Source organism: Chrysochloris asiatica, unplaced genomic scaffold (assembly GCF_000296735.1).
Source record: "Chrysochloris asiatica unplaced genomic scaffold, ChrAsi1.0 scaffold00012, whole genome shotgun sequence".
NCBI lineage: Eukaryota > Metazoa > Chordata > Mammalia > Afrosoricida > Chrysochloridae > Chrysochloris > Chrysochloris asiatica.
Genome location: NW_006408530.1, coordinates 24,519,868 through 24,538,208, shown reverse-complemented (window position 1 = coordinate 24,538,208; position 18,341 = coordinate 24,519,868). Strand labels below are relative to the sequence as shown.

The 18,341-nt window shown below is 35.3% G+C and overlaps 1 protein-coding gene across 1 annotated transcript in view; it reads right to left on the bottom strand.

Moving 5' to 3' along the window:
- Positions 1–18,341, bottom strand: part of LRP1B (low density lipoprotein receptor-related protein 1B) — a 2,342,762-nt gene that overhangs the window by 151,697 nt on the left and 2,172,724 nt on the right. Inside the window, exons 76-77 of the mRNA XM_006834597.1 lie at positions 3,347–3,466; positions 1,211–1,452 (exon numbers count right to left, since the gene is read on the bottom strand). Of these exons, the coding sequence (XP_006834660.1) occupies positions 1,211–1,452; positions 3,347–3,466 (362 nt within the window). The remainder of the gene's footprint in view (positions 1–1,210; positions 1,453–3,346; positions 3,467–18,341) is intronic.

The window sequence follows — 18,341 nt, the reverse complement described above, 5'->3', positions numbered from 1 at the left end:
GAGAAAGATGAGGCTTTCTACTCCCGTAAAGATTTACACCCTCGGAAACCCTGTACAGGGTCGCTATGGGTCGGAACCGACTCGATGGCACTTAACAATAACAACAACAACACTGGGGTTAGCAGTCCAGTGCTGATTCTGCAGTGCCACACCAGCACTATGTCTAATTATATATACACTAATTAAATTGTTAAGGAGCTCTGGTAGCGTAGTGGCTACGAATCGGGCTGCGAAACTTAAGGTCAGCGGTTCGAAACTACCAGCCGTTCCGCGGGAGAAAGATGAGGCTTTCTACTCCCGTAAAGATTTACACCCTCGGAAACCCGGTACAGGGTCGCTATGGGTCGGAACCGACTCGACGGCACTTAACAACAACAACAAATTAAATTGTTAGATAGATATACTCAATTTAAACAACAACAACAAAGGAATACATAGAATGGCTGTTAAGTGTCAGGAATAACATCCAAGCCCAGTTTTATAGTATATATTTTATCAATTAAAAACAGAAATGCCATGTTAGATTATTTTTTCCAAAGTAGACTTCTGTTTCAGAGACAAAGAAAGCTAATGACAACTTGAATCCGCTGCACCCAGAGACTTAAATAAGTGTTCTACTTTCTTTTTCTCAAAAGGAATAACCATGATCATCAACGTGTCCATCATACACTAGCAATCACTGTTGTGAATGTTTCCTGAAATATAGCTTTCAGCAGTCAAAAGAAATGGTTACACTATTGAGTTGATCTCATAGCTTAGAAGAAAAGTATATTTCTGATATTGTTAAAAATGAAACAATTTCCTGGGCATATCTTTGATAGCTTCTATTCTAATCTAAAAATAAAATGATAATTCTCAATTTCAGCTCATGATAAAAAGGGCTTATGTTCATAATATATTTGAAATCACTGTAAAATGTAAAATGTACTGGAAATGGTAGGTATTATTCATTGCTATTCTTATATAACTAAAGCAATCACATTATAACAAAGTAACATCATGCAATTAAAGTTAATGATTTGCAGCTACAGAAAATAATAAAAAATATCATTTCTATTTAAGAATATTGGAATGAAATATTGGGTATGGTAATTACTTCCAATGGTCATATATTATGATAGAGAGAGAGAGAGAGAAAAAAAAGCCAGAACAAGCTAAAATCCAACAAGGGAAAGTGGGGAGGCAAGAGCTTTCAGTATTATTTACTTACAATCAAGCCACTGTTTATGTGCCTTTTTTCTCTACCACGGATCCTTTTATAGAAAATTCCGCCTGGATTAAATTGAGTACTCCAAATAATCATATCTCTTTGAAAATATACATCCATTCCTGTTATCCTTGAATTATGTTCAATATGAGAAATTTGTTGATGATCGCCACTGTAGTTGAATGGATATATAAAACCCATGATATCAGTGTCATTAGCAATGTAGAGAACTTGATCTTCAGAGCCTGGAGATTATTATAATGAAATACAAAAATAAAGTGAATTTCAACTAATGTAAAAGCAATCAAAATACTTTTAAATTATTTTGAGTTTTTATTCTTACATTCTTTTTCAATAGACATCAACAAACTTGATTACTGTCTTTTATTATTAATATCTTATGATATCTAATACACAGTTACTTAAATATTTGTGGCTATTAATGTAGCTTTTTCTAGTACAAAGTTTATTTTATGGTTAGACATTAGGTATTTTAAAAGTCACTCCTTTTGGAGATGGCTAACTATTTGGTTAGTAGCAATTACTACATTCTCATACCTTGATTCACAATATTTACACACTATATTGCATATTCACTAAGTTTCAAATATTTCTGAGTATTTGGTTTATGTTTGTGAATAGTCATTACAATAGGCTAAAAATTGAAAATGAACTTATGCTGAGCCTAGTTTTTTTAGTATTTGCATTATATTAAAACATTCTCTATCCAGAAGTGTGTTGTTGTTGTTGTTGTGACGTGCCGTGGAGTCGATTCCAACTCATAGCGACCCTGTACAGGGTTTCCGAGGCTGTATGCCTGTAATATAATATTGATTTCATTTTTATTTTGACAAATAAAATGTTCTAAAGTGAATACTGAAAATATGAAATATGTAGTCCTTAAAGATAAATTATCATATATATATTGTATCTGGAAAAAAATTTAAAGTACATCTCCACTCTACAGTCTTATTATCATCACTTAGAAACTATTACCTGTAATAGGTGATATGATGTGCTAAACCCTTCACAATCTCTCTCTGATTCTTACAACAACAATGTAAAGTAGATATTAATATATACATTTTTATAGATCAGAAACTGAGACTCATGAGGTCTAAGTTCCCCAACATAACATAGCCAAAAGACTGTAATTCTGCATTTCAAATGCAAGTACATCTGACTTCACAGATCAAGTAACCACGACGTCACCATGTTTTCCTATTCTAGAAACATTATCTGAGTAATGAGGTACGATAATGCCCTGTAGCTAACAGAAAGTTACAATATTGTTTTAGTAAGGGTATATGAGCATTTTATCCACATCTAAAAAAGTTCAGCTCCTGTATTTGGCGTCTATTGATATGTTGTTGTTAAATGCCCTCGAGTTGGTTCTGATTAATAGAGACCCTGTGCAGGGTTTCTGAGGAGCAGCTGGTGGGTTTAAACTGCTGACCTTGTGGTTTGCAGTCCAGTGCTGAACCTTAAAGCCATACCAGAAGTCTATCTATTGATATACATAGGTATATATTCATCATGAAGAAAGCCTGAATTTGAAAGCATAATTTTGTTTTAAAACCTTACTTAGAATTACAATCTCATTGTAACTTTTAACTTTTAACCTTGTATTTTCTCTTAATGGCTTACAAATTTTTCAAATATACTGGAGGAGATCCTATTAAAAGATAATTTAACACACACACTTGTAAACTAGCAAATCATTTCAAACAGTAATTTTATCAATAACCACATATTTGAGAGTCACATCAAGATTATATTAATTAATTATATCTATTGATATGTTGTTGTTGTTAGGTGCCGTCAAGTCAGTGCCAACTCATAGCAACCTTATGCACAGCAGAATGAAACACTGCCCGATCTATTATGGATAAATATAGAATATTATTTATAGATAAATATATAATTTTATCATATCTATTAATAGTCTATATCTCATAATGGACATTATATCAATAATGAGAACAACCCAACTAGTCAAATAAATCAGTTATTAAAAAATAAGTGCTATAAATATGAGGAATGAACTATCACTAAAATTCAATATACAATTTTGTTTTCCTATTAGATGTTTAAAGAAAAAGTACAGAAACGTGTACAAAATGTTGGCCATTTCCTTACCTTTTGCTATGCAGCTGCTATTTGTTTTTTCAAAGTTCTGGTCACATACACATTTGTATGATCCTTCCATATTAATACATTGTTGGGAACATGTGCCAAACACTAAGCATTCATTGAGGTCTAGAAGAGAAAAAAACTGAAAATAGTATCAACTCACCCCAATTAGCACTTTCACTCCTACCATATTTCTGAGAATCCTAATTTATATTTTATTCCTTCAACTCGTTTTTACTATTTCTTTCAAAGTTCTTTCAAACACTTCAGTCTGTAATTTGCTGCACAATGTTTCAGCCATAATAATTTTTTATAATAACAATCATATGATTCCTAAACTGATTGTATGTTTCTTGCTAATCCTCTTAAAACATTAAAATATACATTTCAATTTTTTTCTAGTATTTTCAGTCACTCAAATGAACCTTGCTTGAAGTTTTCCTTTATGCCTACTTCCAATTACCTATCTCTGTTGCATAGGAGCTCTTGGTGGCAAAGTGGGTTAGGCACTGGACTGCTAGCAGAAAATCTGGCAGTATAAACCCACCAACGCCTTATGGAAGAAAGATGAGGCCGACTCTTTCCATAAAGATTTTATACTCAGAAACTCCGTTGAGCAGTTCTACCCTATCCTATAAGGTTATTGTGAGTCAGAATTGACTTAAAAACAGTGGGTGTGTTGGGGTTTTGTGGGGGTGAGAGGCTTCTTTTTTGCATACCTTTGTATATGTCATATACTATTCCTTTGTCCTCTGCTCTACTTGCCCTTCTTTATATAGAGACTTTCCACACATCTTTCAATGTGAGCCTGAACTGAATCCTCGCTTGCCTCCTTGGAATACTATAGAGCAATTACTATCTCCTTAGTTTCTAAATTGTCTGCTTTCTTAGTGTTTTCCTCTTACAAGAGAATTTCTCATGCTAAATTACAGGTATGTTGATTTATATTCATCTTTCTCCCCTATTTGATTATCAGTACTTGAAGACAGAAATTATCACTTATTTCCAGAATTTATCATAATGCCTGCCAGGGAATGAAGGTATGAATGCACCTTTAACACACTTCTGGCTTCACATACATGAAGAGACTAAGTAACTAAAAGGGCTGTATAGAGACTATATAAATAATATATATTTTAAAAGAACTTGAAAGTCTATAGATAAATAAATACACAAAAATCACAAACACTAAGCAACATTCATCTGACTTCAATGGCTTTAGGAGGGTCAGGATTGAAGTCACATGATTCTGATGAATTATGTTCACACTCTTTCTGCTTCTCTACTTTTTCTTTCAAACAATATTCTTACTTTCTCACTTTTATCACCCATGTTGTTTCTATTGTCAAGTGTCATTGAGTCAATTTTTGATGGATACCAACCCCTAATGACAGAGTAGAACTATCACATAGCTTTACATAGGCTATAATTACCAGGAACCCCGACAACATGTTGGACTAAATGCAAGTTAAGCATTTAAATCTACCACAGGAGAAAGGGGAAGCTTTGTGCTCCCATGAAGATTTACAGCCTTGAAAACCCTATATATACATGGTCACTATGAGTTGGAGCCAATTCCATGGCATACAACCATCATCACTATAATTTTTATGGGAGAAGATCACCAGGCTTTTCTCTCATGAGGCATTGGGTAGGTTTGAACCATAAACTTTTCATTAGCTCAGCACTTGACTATTATACCACCAGGGTTCCTTTTATCACCCATAGCTACCCTAGTTATGTAATAAAGTTGTGAGATAACTCTACCACTCCTTGGACTAGACTTTAAGACTGGTGGTTGTGGTTGTGTGACATGGAGTTGGTTTCAACTCATAGAGACATTTATAGGGTTTCCGAGGCTGTAAATCTTTATGGGTGCAGAAAGCCTCTTCTTTCTCCTGAGGAATGGATGATAGTTTTGAACTGCTGAACTTGAGGTTATCAGTCTGACTTGTATCCATTATGGTACCAGAGATACACAGATTTTAAGAATAAGCACAATAGTACAATGATTTTGTTTCACACTCATACATCTTCCAAGAGGCATTGGCTTCTTTTATTTTCACATACGTGTGAGGTGAATGAAAATACTATGACTTAGGTTAGGCACACCTTAGTTTTTAAAGTGACATCTTTAAGACTTTAAAGAGGTCTTTTACAACAGATGTGTCCAGTGCACTATATCATTTGATTTTCTGACTGCAGCTTTCATGAACATTGATTGGTGATTCAAGTAAAATAAAATTCTTGACAACTTCAATCTCTTCTCCATTAATCATGATGTTTCTTATTGGTCCAGTTGTGAGGATTTTTGTTAAACTGGAAGGGCAATCCATACTGAAGGCTGTAGTCTTTGATCATCATCAGTAAGTACAAGTCTTCTTTACTTTGAACAAACAAAGTAATAAGCCTTTCTCCAATCGTGATACTGCATTCTTTTTCAGACAGTCCAGTATCTCAGATTATTTATTTGCTTGATATGCAGGTTTAATAAGTATGGTGAAAGTTCATAATTTTGACACACACCTTTTCTCATTTGAAACTACACAGTTCCTGTTGGTCTGTTTAAACTATTTACTCTTCATTTAGTTATAGAGTCTCCAGAAGCACAATTAAGTGTTTGGGAATTCCCATCTTTCTTAACATTATTCATGATGTGCAATGACCCATACAGTCAAATAATTTTTGTCTTTGACCGTAGAATTAATTTTAATCAACTTCTAGAAAAGACAAATCACTTTTTGACATAATCTCCTTGCTTTACAATACACTTTGCCAACAAGCTTTCATATTCTATTTTTTTAATTTTTAAGGCTTTTATTGTGAACTGAGTGATAGTTATGTGGGGGAACATTGGTTTTGCACTCATCCTATCATATTTTGTTTTATTGCAATGATTACAATCCCTTCCCTGCATCATTAACAATTTTTGCTTCTATTCCCTCTGTTCTTTTTTGTTGTTGTTGTTTGTGGGGTTTTTTGATGTACACAAAAACACTCAGGGATATATAATCATATAAAGAACCCAAGGGCACATTCTGCAATTCTGCCTCCTGGCTACCAGCTCTCAGTCCCTCTCTTTCCATCAATCTAGAGTCCTCAGCTGCTCCCTTTCTCCATGTCCTCATCTCTGCCTCCATCTCTTGTGTCGCTGTTTCTCTGGAAAGGGTCCCACATTCTGCTTGTGCTCTCCTCCTGTGATAGTCCTAGGGTCCTTTGTTCCTGGAATGTAAGATTAACTACTCCTCCTCCCCTCGTTTTTTTTTTTTCACAAAACTTCTTTCTTTACATTTGTGAAAGTCACAATTAGTCATGATAACAATTACTCACTATTGAATCATAAGAATCTTATCCCCATTTCCTTTCACTACACTCAACTAGACAAGATGAAAACTATTCAGTGGGGAATCTACCTTCCCTCACATTCTGAAACTAAACACCCTCTTGAAAACTTGTAAACCAGCCACTTTTTGCTTTTATAGCCCCTGCCCTAATTTCAGTACCCAATGTCTAAGTTGTCTGTTCCTATCAACCCTGTGTACAGAAGGGATATGTTTGATCATTGATGTGAAGACTCCTTTCCTCTCAATTGCTATTTTGAGCTTCTACATCTATAAGTATAGATAAAGTTCATCAAATTATAGCAATTTACATTTGTTTCCTTTATCAAATTTCTTTATCTTCCTGTAGTAGAGCGCTGGTCATTAAGCCACTGAAGTTAGGTCAAATGGGTACTATCTGCAAGATTGGGCATTCTTGTGCATCTCCCCTCACTTTATATCAGACGGACACTTCACTTTCAGCTCTAGCACTCCATGACTAGGTCGGTGTCCATGGGCTCAGGAGTTTCCAAGTCTCCCCCACCTTCAGGCCAATCAGGCTTCCTCTTCTTTCTCTCATCTTGATGTTGATGGGAATCTATGGAATGTAGTCAAAATCAGCCCATATCTTCATTACTGACTTTCCCCCACTTCTACTCAAATGTAGACCAATGTGGTTGCCAGCAAGCTTACATGACTGCTCATGTGTTCCCTTTAAGTTTCAGTCTTGGAGGGGGTTTGTTCTGAAGGGACTTGACTGCTTGCCTTGATGGCTCCCTGGTGAACAGCTTGCTTGTTCTTGTAACGATCAAACAAACTGCCATTTTTGTTTTTTATTTTTTCCTGTCCATCTTTCTTTCAGAGAGTATCTTCTATTCCTCTAGACACTTTGGGTTGGTCTCCATGTCCTATCAAGTGGGAATACCCCACCTCAGAAGGTTCTGGACCTAAGGTCCCATATATACAACAAGGGCTTCTCAAGAAGTCTATTTCACTGGGCAAGTTCTAGAACCTCTTTTAGGTATTCCAATCAGTTATAGGCTGAAGGTGGGCTTGAAAGCTTTTTGAAATCATATTTCCTGATATTCCTTCCTATCCCACTCAAGTATCTATTTTACAATATTAAGCAATAGTATTCATAATTTTCAATGTTCCACACAGTCAAATACTTTTGAATAGTCAATAAAACACAGGTAACATCATTCTGGTATTCTCTGCTTTTAGTCAAGATCCATCTGATATCATCAATGATGCCTCTCATTCCACATTCTCTTATGAATCTGGCTTGAATTTCTGGCAAATCTTTGTCAATGTACTACTCCAATTATTTTGTAATTACCTTCACAAAATGCTACTTGTGTGTAATATTAATTACATTGTTTTATAATGCCCATTCTGTTGGATCATTCTTCTTTGGAATGGGCACAGATATGCATTGTTTCCAGTCAGCTGGTCAGGTTAACTGTAATTTTAATTTATGATGTACACAAGTAAGCATTCCATTCATTTGTTGAAACATTTTAATTAATATTATGTTAATTATTTTGTTTTTCACCAGTACAATCAGAGTAGCTTAGACTTCTTTATATAATACCATTGATTTTTGATCATATGCTAACTCCTAAAATGGTTAAATGTTGACAAATTATTTTTGTTACAGAGGTTCTGTGTATTCCTTCTATCTTTCTTGATATCCCTGGGTATTTCAATATTTTCCCCATGAATTCTTCAATATTGTGCTTTGAGTCTTCTCTTCTCTTTCAGCTTGAAGTATATTGAGAGAGTTCTTCCCTTTTGGTCTTCTAATTCCAAGTATTTGGACAATTTATTATAATAATTTATTTTGTATTCTCAAGGTGTCCTTTGAAATTTGCTGTTAAGCTCTTTTACTTATCATTTCTTCCACTCACTATAGTTACTCTATGCTGTAGAGCACGATTCAGGGTTTCCTCTGCAATTCATTTTATGATATACTTCATTTCCTGTCTTCTTTCCTTTCTTCATGTGTGTCCTTGATGTCATCTTATAATTTACTTGCTATACAGTCATTCATGTTCAGTGTGTCCAATATGTTATTGATATAGTATCTAAATTCAGGTGAGATATACTCAGGTTGTATTTTGGTTCTTGTCAAGTTATTCTAATATTTTAACTTGAACCTGAACTGGTATATATAAGCAATTGATGGCCAGTTCCACAGGTGGTCATAGACTTGGTTCTGACTGATGATACTGAGATTCCCCATCATCTTTCAACAGATACACTCAATTTGACTTTTGTGTATTCCATTTGGCAAAGCCATAAGGATAGTCACCATTTATGTTGTTGAAAAACTTATTTGCATTTTTTTTTGCAAAATTCTGTCATGAGCTCTCTGGTGTCCTCTCTGTCACCAAGGCCATATGTTTCAACTACTGAATCGTCTTTATTTCCTACTTTCTTATTCCAAGCACCAGTAATTATCAATGAATTTTGGTTGTATGTTTAATCCATTTCAGACTGAAGAAGTTGGTAAAAATCTTCATTTACTTTTATATTCTTCATATTTGGGATTAATTGTAGTTATTAGGTGTCACCAACTTGGTTCCAACTCATTTCAACACTATGCAAAACAGAACAAAACACTGTTGGGCCTGTGCCATCCTCACAATTGTTATATTTGAGCCCATTGTTTCTGCCACTCTGTCAATCCTTCTTGTTAGGGTCTTCCTCTTTTTCAAGTATTCACCATTTTTTTCCAAGCAAGGTGTTTTTTTCCTTCCTGATTATATGTTCAAAGTAAAAGAGACAAAATCTGGCCATACTCACTTCTAAAGAGCATTCCAGCTGTAATTCTTCCAAGACAGCATTGTTTGTTCTCTGGCAATCCATGGCAACTTCAGTTCTTGATCAACACCATAATTCAAATTCATCAGTTCTCAGCCCTTCCTTATTCATTGTCCAACTTCCACATGCATCTGAATCAAGTGAAAATACCATGGCTTAGCTCAGGAATGTCTTAGACATCAAGTTGGCATCTTTACTGTTTAATACTTTAAAGAGTTCTTCTGCAGAAGACTTGCAAAATGCAAAATATTGTTTGATTTGCTTCCATGAAGACTGATTTGGATTTGAGCAAACTAAAGTCTTTGATGACTTCAATCTTTTCTCAATTTAGCAAGGAATTATTTATTGGTATAATTTCTCTTTCCATACGTTGAGATAAATTCCACTCTGAAGAATGTATTCTTGGAACTTCATCAAAAGCATTTCAAGTACTCATTGTCTCTTTCAACAAATAAGGATGTGTCAGCTGCATATCACAGGTTGTTATTACATCTTCCTCCAACACTAATGCTACTTTCTTCTTCATATAATCCAGTTTCTTAAATTATTTGCTCCACATTAAGACTAAATAAGTATGGTGAAAGGATATAACCATGGCACACACTTTTCCTGACTTTTAACCATTCACTATTCCCTTGTTCTGTTTGAAATACTGCCTCTTGATCGATGGACCGTTTCCTCATGTGCACATTGAAGTGTTCTGGAATACCCATTCTTTGCAATACTATCCAGTTTGTTATGATCCACAAGTCTTTGTAGTCGCTAAAAGACAAGCAAATATCTTTCTAGCATTTTCTGCTTTCAATCAAGATCGACCTGACATTGGCAATGATATCCCTAATTCCACATCCTCTTCTCAATTCAGTTTGAATTTCTGGCAACTCGCTCTTGATGTGATGTTGCAAGCATTTTAAAAATTATCTTCAACAAAATATTTTCTTGCATTGATATAAATAACATTGTTCGGTGATTTTTGCATTCCTTTGGGTCACGTCTCTTTGGAATGGGAACAAATATATATCTCTTCCTATCAGTTGGCCAGGTGGCTGTCTCCCAAATTTTCTAACATAGAAGATTGGCTACTTCCAGAGCTTCATGAGACTGTTGAAAGGTTTCCATTTTTATTCATTCAGTAAATTCATGGAGTCTTGTTTTTCACCAATGCTTTTGGGGCTGTTAAAATTTCTTCCTTCAGTACCATAGATTATTGATCATATAGCACCTCTTGAAATCATTTAATATTCACCAATTCTTTTTTGGTGTAGTTACTTTACCTTTCATCTTTTTTTGATGTTTTTGAATCATTCAGTATTACGCTTATAGAATCCTTCAGTATTTCAAGTTGTAACTTGGATTTTTTTCTTCAGTTCCTACAATTTGAGAAATGCTGACTGTTCTTCCTTTTTGTATTCCTAACTTCATATCTTTGCATATTTTATTATAATATGTTACTTTGTCTTATCAAGCTGTCTTTTGGAATTTTCTGTTCCTTCTTTTACTTCCTCATTTCTTCTGATTTCTTAAGCTTCCCTATGCCCAAGAGCAAGCTTCAGAGTTTCTTCTGATATCCATTTTGGTCTTTTCTTTCTCTTTAGTGACTTTTTGCTTTCTTTGTGTATGATGTTCTTGATGGCATCCCACAAATAGTCTGGTTGTTGATCATTACTGTCTAATATGTCAAATCTGTTCTTGAGATGTTCTCTAAATGTAAGTAGGATATGCTCAAATTCACATTTTGGCATCCATGAGTTTGTTTTACTTTTCTTCAGCTATAAGAGTTACAGTACCAAAAGGAAATGGTTAATGTTCAACCTTTTCAACAGGTAGCATATGACCAAGAGCCAATGATACTGAAGGAGGGAGTCCAAGGTGCATTGAAGGAATTGGCAAAGAAAAAGGCACCAGGAATTGATGGAATGAAAATTGAAATCGTTCAAGAAAGTAAGGAGGCACAGGAGACACTCAACTCATCTCTGCCAAGAAATTTGGAAGACAACTATCTGGCTGACTGATTGGAAGAGATCCTATTTGTGCCCATTGTAAAAAGAGGTGACCCAACAGAATGCAGAATTCATCAGAAAATCTCTTTGATTTCCCATGCAAGTAAAGTTTTACTAAAGGTAATACAGAAACAGCTGCAAGCATACATTGACAAAGAACTTCCAGAGGTTCAAGCTGGACTCAGAAGAGGCCGTGGAACGAGGGATATCATTGCTGATGTCTTGGCTGAAAGCAGAGAATATCAGAAAGATTTTTATCTGTGCTCTATTAACAATAAAAAGGCTTTCAATTGTGTGGATCATGACAAGCCATGGACAACATTGCGGAGTATGAGTATTCTGGAACACTTAATTGTACTTTTGAGGAATCTGTACCTGGACCATGAGGCAGTTGTTTATACAAAACATGAAAACACTGAATGATTTAAAATTAAGAAAGGTGTGGGACAAGGTTGTATTCTTTTACCATACTTATTCAACCTGTATGCTGAGCAAGCATGTATCCGGGAAGCTGGGTTCTATGAAGAAAAATGTGGCATCAGGATTAGAGGAAGACTCATTCACAACCTGTGATATGCAGATGATACAACCTTGCTTGCTGAAAGTGAAGAGGACTTAAAACATTTACTGATGAAGATTAAAGAGCACAGCCTTTGGTATGGATTACATCTCAATGTCAAGAAAACAAAAATCCTCACCACTGGACCAATAAACAACATTCTTATCAAGATTGAAGTTGCCAAGGATTTCATTCTTCTTGGATCAACTATCAACACTCATGGAAGCAGCAGCCAAGAAATCAAATGACGTATTGCATTAGGCAAATCTGCTGCACAAGACCTTTTAAAAGTGTTGAAGAGCAAAGATGTTAGCTTGAGGACTAAGGTGTGCTGACCCAAGCCATGGTATTTTCAATAACCTCATATGCATGTGAAAGCTGGATAGTGAATAAGGAAGACAGTAGAAGAATTGATGCTTTTGAGTTTGGCCCAGGATCGGGCAGTATTTCGTTCTGCTGTGCATAAGGTTGTTATGAGTTGGTACTGACTCAATGGCACCTAACAACAGCAACAATAACAACATAGCCTGAACTTGCATATTAGCAAATGATGATCTATTCCAGTCAACCCATGGTTTTTGGCATTAGTGATTGGTGCATGAATTTGAATTATATTCATATTGACTGTTCTTCCTTAAAGGTATATGTGTAGGTTCCCATGACTTGCAGCATTGTACTTTAAGATTCATTTAAAATGTTCTTTTTTTAAAAAAAATATATTATTCTATTTGTCACTGCTGGCATGGTAGACCATATGATTGTCCCATTAAAATAGCCAATACCATCTAACTTCAGCTCACTAATGCCTAGGAAATCGACCTGTATGTGTTATGTTTTATTTTTCCTAGTTCCAAGTTTCCTACATTCTTAACTACATGTTGTTGTAGTCACTATCGACTCATAGCAACCTTAGGCACAGCAGAATGAAACACTGCTGATCCTGGGCCAACCTCACTGTTGTTCCCATGCTTGAGCCCATTGATGATGCCACTTGGCCAATCCATCTTGCTGGAGTTCTTCCTCTTTTTTTCTGATTCTCCATCTTACCAAACATGATATCCTTATCCAGTGACTGGTCCCTCTTGACAATATGTCCAAAGTATGAGAGATGAAGTTTGACATCGTGGCCTCCATGGAGCACTCTGGCTGCACTTCTTCCAACACAGATTTGTTAGTTTTATGGGAAGCCCATGACACTTTCAATATTCTCCTCCAACACCGTAACTCAAAAGCATCAATTCTTCTATGATCTTCCTTATTTACTGTCCAACTTTCACATGCATATGAGGTTATGGAAAATACCATGGCTTGGGTCAGATGCACCTTAGTTGCTTTTCACCACTTTAAAAATGTCTTGTGCACCAGATTTGCCTAATGCAATGCATCGTTTGATTTCTTGACTGCTGCTTCCATGAATGTTGACAGTTGATCCAAGAAGAATGAAGTCCTTGACAACTTCAATCTTTTCTCCATTGATAAGAATGATGTTTACTGGTCCAGTGGTGATGACTTTTGTTTTCTTTACATCGAGATGCAATCCATACTGAAGGCTGTGCTCTTTGATCTTCATCAATAAATATGCTAAGTCCTCTTCACTTTCAGCAAGCAAGGTTGTATCATCTGCATATGTATATCGTACTACATACGTTCCATAATCTGATTAATGAACATTTGCCTCTGTTTTTTGAGTCATTCCATAGTAAAAAATGAAGGCCCCCAAAGTTTAATCCCATCCACATCATTAAAGTGGACTCTACTTTTAGATAGCATTTCTTCTCCTTTCATACACTGAGTGCCTTCCTTTCTGAGGGACTCATCTTCTGTTACTCTCTCAGAGAATGCTCTGTTGCTATTTTTAAAGATTTCACTGGCCAGTTTCATCAGAAATAAACTACCAGGCCCTTCTTCCTAGTCTATCTTAGTCTGGAAGCTCTGCTGCAAAGTGCCCACTACGCCGATATTATAAATAACAGTGACATAGCTTCCAGCCCTGCAATCAAGCCACTACAGCTTGACAAAATGATGAATGAATGATTGTTGGTTATCAGCACCTAGACATCAGAAAACATTATAAAATTTTCTGATTAAACACCTGTCACTCTGAACAAGCAGTTATTTGTTATCATTTTTAAATAAATTTAGGTATATAATTAAATCAAACAATAATCTTCATAATTTTATACAATCTCAGCTCCTCCAAATGCTTTCTTAATTACTAGAATCACTATTTCCTCCTCAGTTTTACAATACTATCTGCATTGTAAGCTTTTGAAGAAAATGGAGGAATTTCATAAACGCTCAGTACCTAGTGCCTACTACATAGCAACTGTTGATAGTTTTCTACTTCTCTTCTGCTACTCCTTTTCATTTTTCTTTCCTTAATATATTGCAATAGAAGTTTTTAGACTTTATCACATTTTAATTTATTGTGTTTCTTTTGAACAGATGGAACAATCACATTTAAATTACTAACAAATTCAGATAATATTATTTCCCCTCCTCCACACTAAGTCAAACCATTTATTCTACTATGAAACTAAATTGGTTAAATAATGATGCAGATCTTACTTGAACTCAGAACTTACTCATTTGTGTAACAAAGGAATGATGTCACTAAGAGAGTGTGGGAGGGGTGTGCTCCATCAAGTAACATTATCATAGGGAGTGACACTGAAATGACTACCTTTAAAGCTTTTGTGCAGAATTTCAGCATCAGCGTACTGGGTTTTAAAGATATTCCTGCAGTTAAACAACAAAAAACAGAACTCCAGTTCACATGTATCAATTTACCTATAAAGGTAAAACTCTGTTAATTTACTTTTTGAATCTTCTCATGTGCTCCTGTCAGAGCTGTCATTATTACACAATTATGATGATGCTTCATATTGCGTGTATTTTCTGCACACTCTACAAACATGCACTGTTGTTTCCATTGAAGCCTGGGTTTTTAGACATTCATTTTGTCTTATTTTCTGGCATTTTAACTACAATATTGTAATAATTTGTATTTGTGAACCTATCTCAATAACTTTATAGATGATATTGTTGGCAAGCACCAGAGTCAGTTCTGATTCATAATGACCCTGCACAGTATTTCTGAGGAGGGGCTGATGGGTTTGAACCACTGACTTTGTGACAGCAGTCCAGTGCTTATCTTACAGTACCACAATAGCACTTATTGATAATGTAGTAGTAATCAAAAGGAAAAAAAGGAGAAAATTCGAAACGGTTTTATTTCAGTTAATAATGTAACTAATACATTGTCTTTCAATGCAGAAATATTTTTGTTTATATTCATATAATCTAAGAAATATTACATTTAAGCAATTTGTTGTTATTGTTGTTAAGTGCCATTGAATAGATTCTAACTCATAGTGCCCTGTATAGGTTTCCAAGGAGCAACAGGTGTGTTTGAACTGCCAACCTTATAGTTCACAGTCCAGTGCTGATCCTAGAGTGCCATAATTATCACATTTAATTATGGTTAAAATTGAGAATAAATATTAATGAGAATTCTACATTGATATTGGAGGGGTCTAAGGGAGTTACTGCAAAGAGTGACACTAACCCTCATAACACCATCCTATATAAGAACAGTACATTCTTAAATTGCTACAATTTGGTGAACTTGCCCTATACTTATGGATGTAGGAGTTCAAAATATCAACCGAGAGGGAAGGAGTTTTCACATCAAGGAACAAACGTATCCTCTCTGTACACAAGGTTGATAGGGATGATCAACTTAGACATTGGCTACCTAAAATGCCGGGGGGGGGGGGGTTAGGAGGGGGAGGAGTGTTATAAAGGCACGAAGTGGCTGGCTTACAAGTTTTCAAGTGGGAGCTTAGTTTCAGAGTGCAGGGAAGGTAGGATCCCCAATGAATAGTTTTCATTTGTCTAGATGGGTGTGGTGAAAGGAAATGGGGATAAGATTCTTATAATTCAACAGTGAATAATTTTTTATCATGACTAACTGTGATTGTTACAACTGTAAAGGTAGAAGTTTTGTAACATAAAGTGGGGAGTAGTTAATCTTACATTCTAGGAGCAACGGACCCTAGGACCATCAAGGGAGAAGAGCATGAGCAGAATGTGGGACTGTAACCAGAGAAGCAGTGACACAAGAGATGGAAGCAGAGATGATGACATGGAGAGATAGAGCAGCTGAGGACTCTAGACTCATGGAAAGAGAATGGTTGTGTGCTGGTGGCCAGGTGGCAGGTTGTTAGAATGTGTCCTTTGATTGTTTAAATGATTATATATTCCTGAATGTTTCTGTGCACATCAAAAAAAAAAAAAAAAAAAAAAAAAAAAACAAAGGGAATAGAAGCAAATACTTTTGAATGCTGATGCATGGAGGAATTGTAATCATTGCAATGATATTAAATACGATAGGATGAGTGCAAAACTGATGTTCTTCCATGTAAACTATCACTCAATACATAATAAAAGTTTTTTTTTTTTAAAGAAAGAATAGTGCATTCAAAGCACTTATAAATAAAGTAAGTGTAACTTTACAGAACATATTAAGCATGAGATAAATTTTAAATATTCAAATTTTAGAGTAATATTTCTAAATATAATAAATATATGAAAGAAACAGAGCCCATTAGTCACCAATAAATATTAGAAAATCAATGATGTTGGAATTAACATCTTCAAAAGATAGTTATTTTTGTATTATGGTATACTCAATTGACAGGTAATGTTTTGTAAATAAGAAATAACTGTAGTTTTGATAATTTGCATTTTGTGCACTATTCAAATAGAGAAAGCTCAGGTTATGACCTTTCAGGGTTCATGTTAGTGGGAAAAAATTATGAATAATTCAAGCAAGTACATACCACAACATGTACACAAATGTGATATGGCTACAAATTTCTTTCCCTTTTAGGTGAGTATAATTAATGTATTGTAGAAATTCGATTGTGATTAGCCATGTAAAAATATTTTCTTTACCAAATAATATCATAAAGTGACAATATAGCAAGAAGTTAGCACATGAAAGCATTCGAAAACTTCAATTTACCCTAGATAAGCCAGACGTAGACAACATAGGTTTGGCTGTAATCACAATAACCAAAACCTGACCAGTCGCTATCAAATAGTTTAGGACTCTTGAAGATTTTGTATGTGCCAGTATCTAACTGTGATCTATAGGATTTCCAATGACTGATTTTTTTTTTTTTTTATATAGACCACCAAGCCTTTCTTCTGAGGTACCTCTAGGTGGACTCAAAGTATCAACCTTTCACATAGCATCTGAGGTCATTAAGAATTTGTAGCATGCAGAACTTCAATCACATCAATGCTGTTCTTGTTACTATTGTTAGATGACCTCACATCAGTTCAGACTTATTGCAATTCTATATACAACAGAACAAAACACTGCCCTGGTCTGCACCATCCTCCCAATTATAGTTATGCTTAAGACCATTGCTGTAATTACTGTGTAAATCCGTCTTGTTAAATGTATTTCTCTTTTACACTGATCCTCTATTTTACCAAGCATGGCTTAATTAAAAATGATGACCTTTTCCAGGGACTAGTCCCTGCTAAGGAGTCCTGGAGTGTCACTATAAGATAAGCACTGGACCAAAAAGTCAGTTTGAACTACAAGACTGGTTGTTCAAATTCACTAGTTGCTCCTCAGAAATCCTATACAGGGTATCTATGAGTCGGAACCAACTCGATGGCACTTGACAACAACAGTCCTCACCAAAAGTATGTGTAAAATATGTGAGATGAAGTCTCAACATCCTCTCTTCTATGGGTCATTCTGCATATACTTTGTTCTTCTAGCAGCTCATTTTTGTTGTTGTTGTTAGGTGCCATCAAGTTGGTTCTGACTCATAGCAATCTTATACACAACAATATGAAACACTGTCCAGTCCTGTGTAACACCAGCCCATGGCACTTTCAATATTATTTCCCAACACCAAAATTCAAATATATCAATTTTTCTCCAGTCTTTTTTATTCATTGCCCAGCATTCACATGCATATGAGATGATTGAAAATGCCATGGCCTGGTCAGGCATCCTTTAATCTTCAAAGTTACATCTTTCTTCTTGGACATTTTCAAGCAATCTTTTGCAGCAGATTTGCCCAATGCAGTATGCCATTAGATTTCTTGATTGCTGCTTCCATGAACACTGATTATGGATCTAAGTAAAATAAAATCCTTGACAACAATGTTGTTGCCTTTGAGTCAATTCTGACTCATAGAAACCCTAGCTAGGGCTTCCAAGGAGTGGTTTGCAGGTTTGATCAGCTTACCTTTTGGATAGCAGCTCA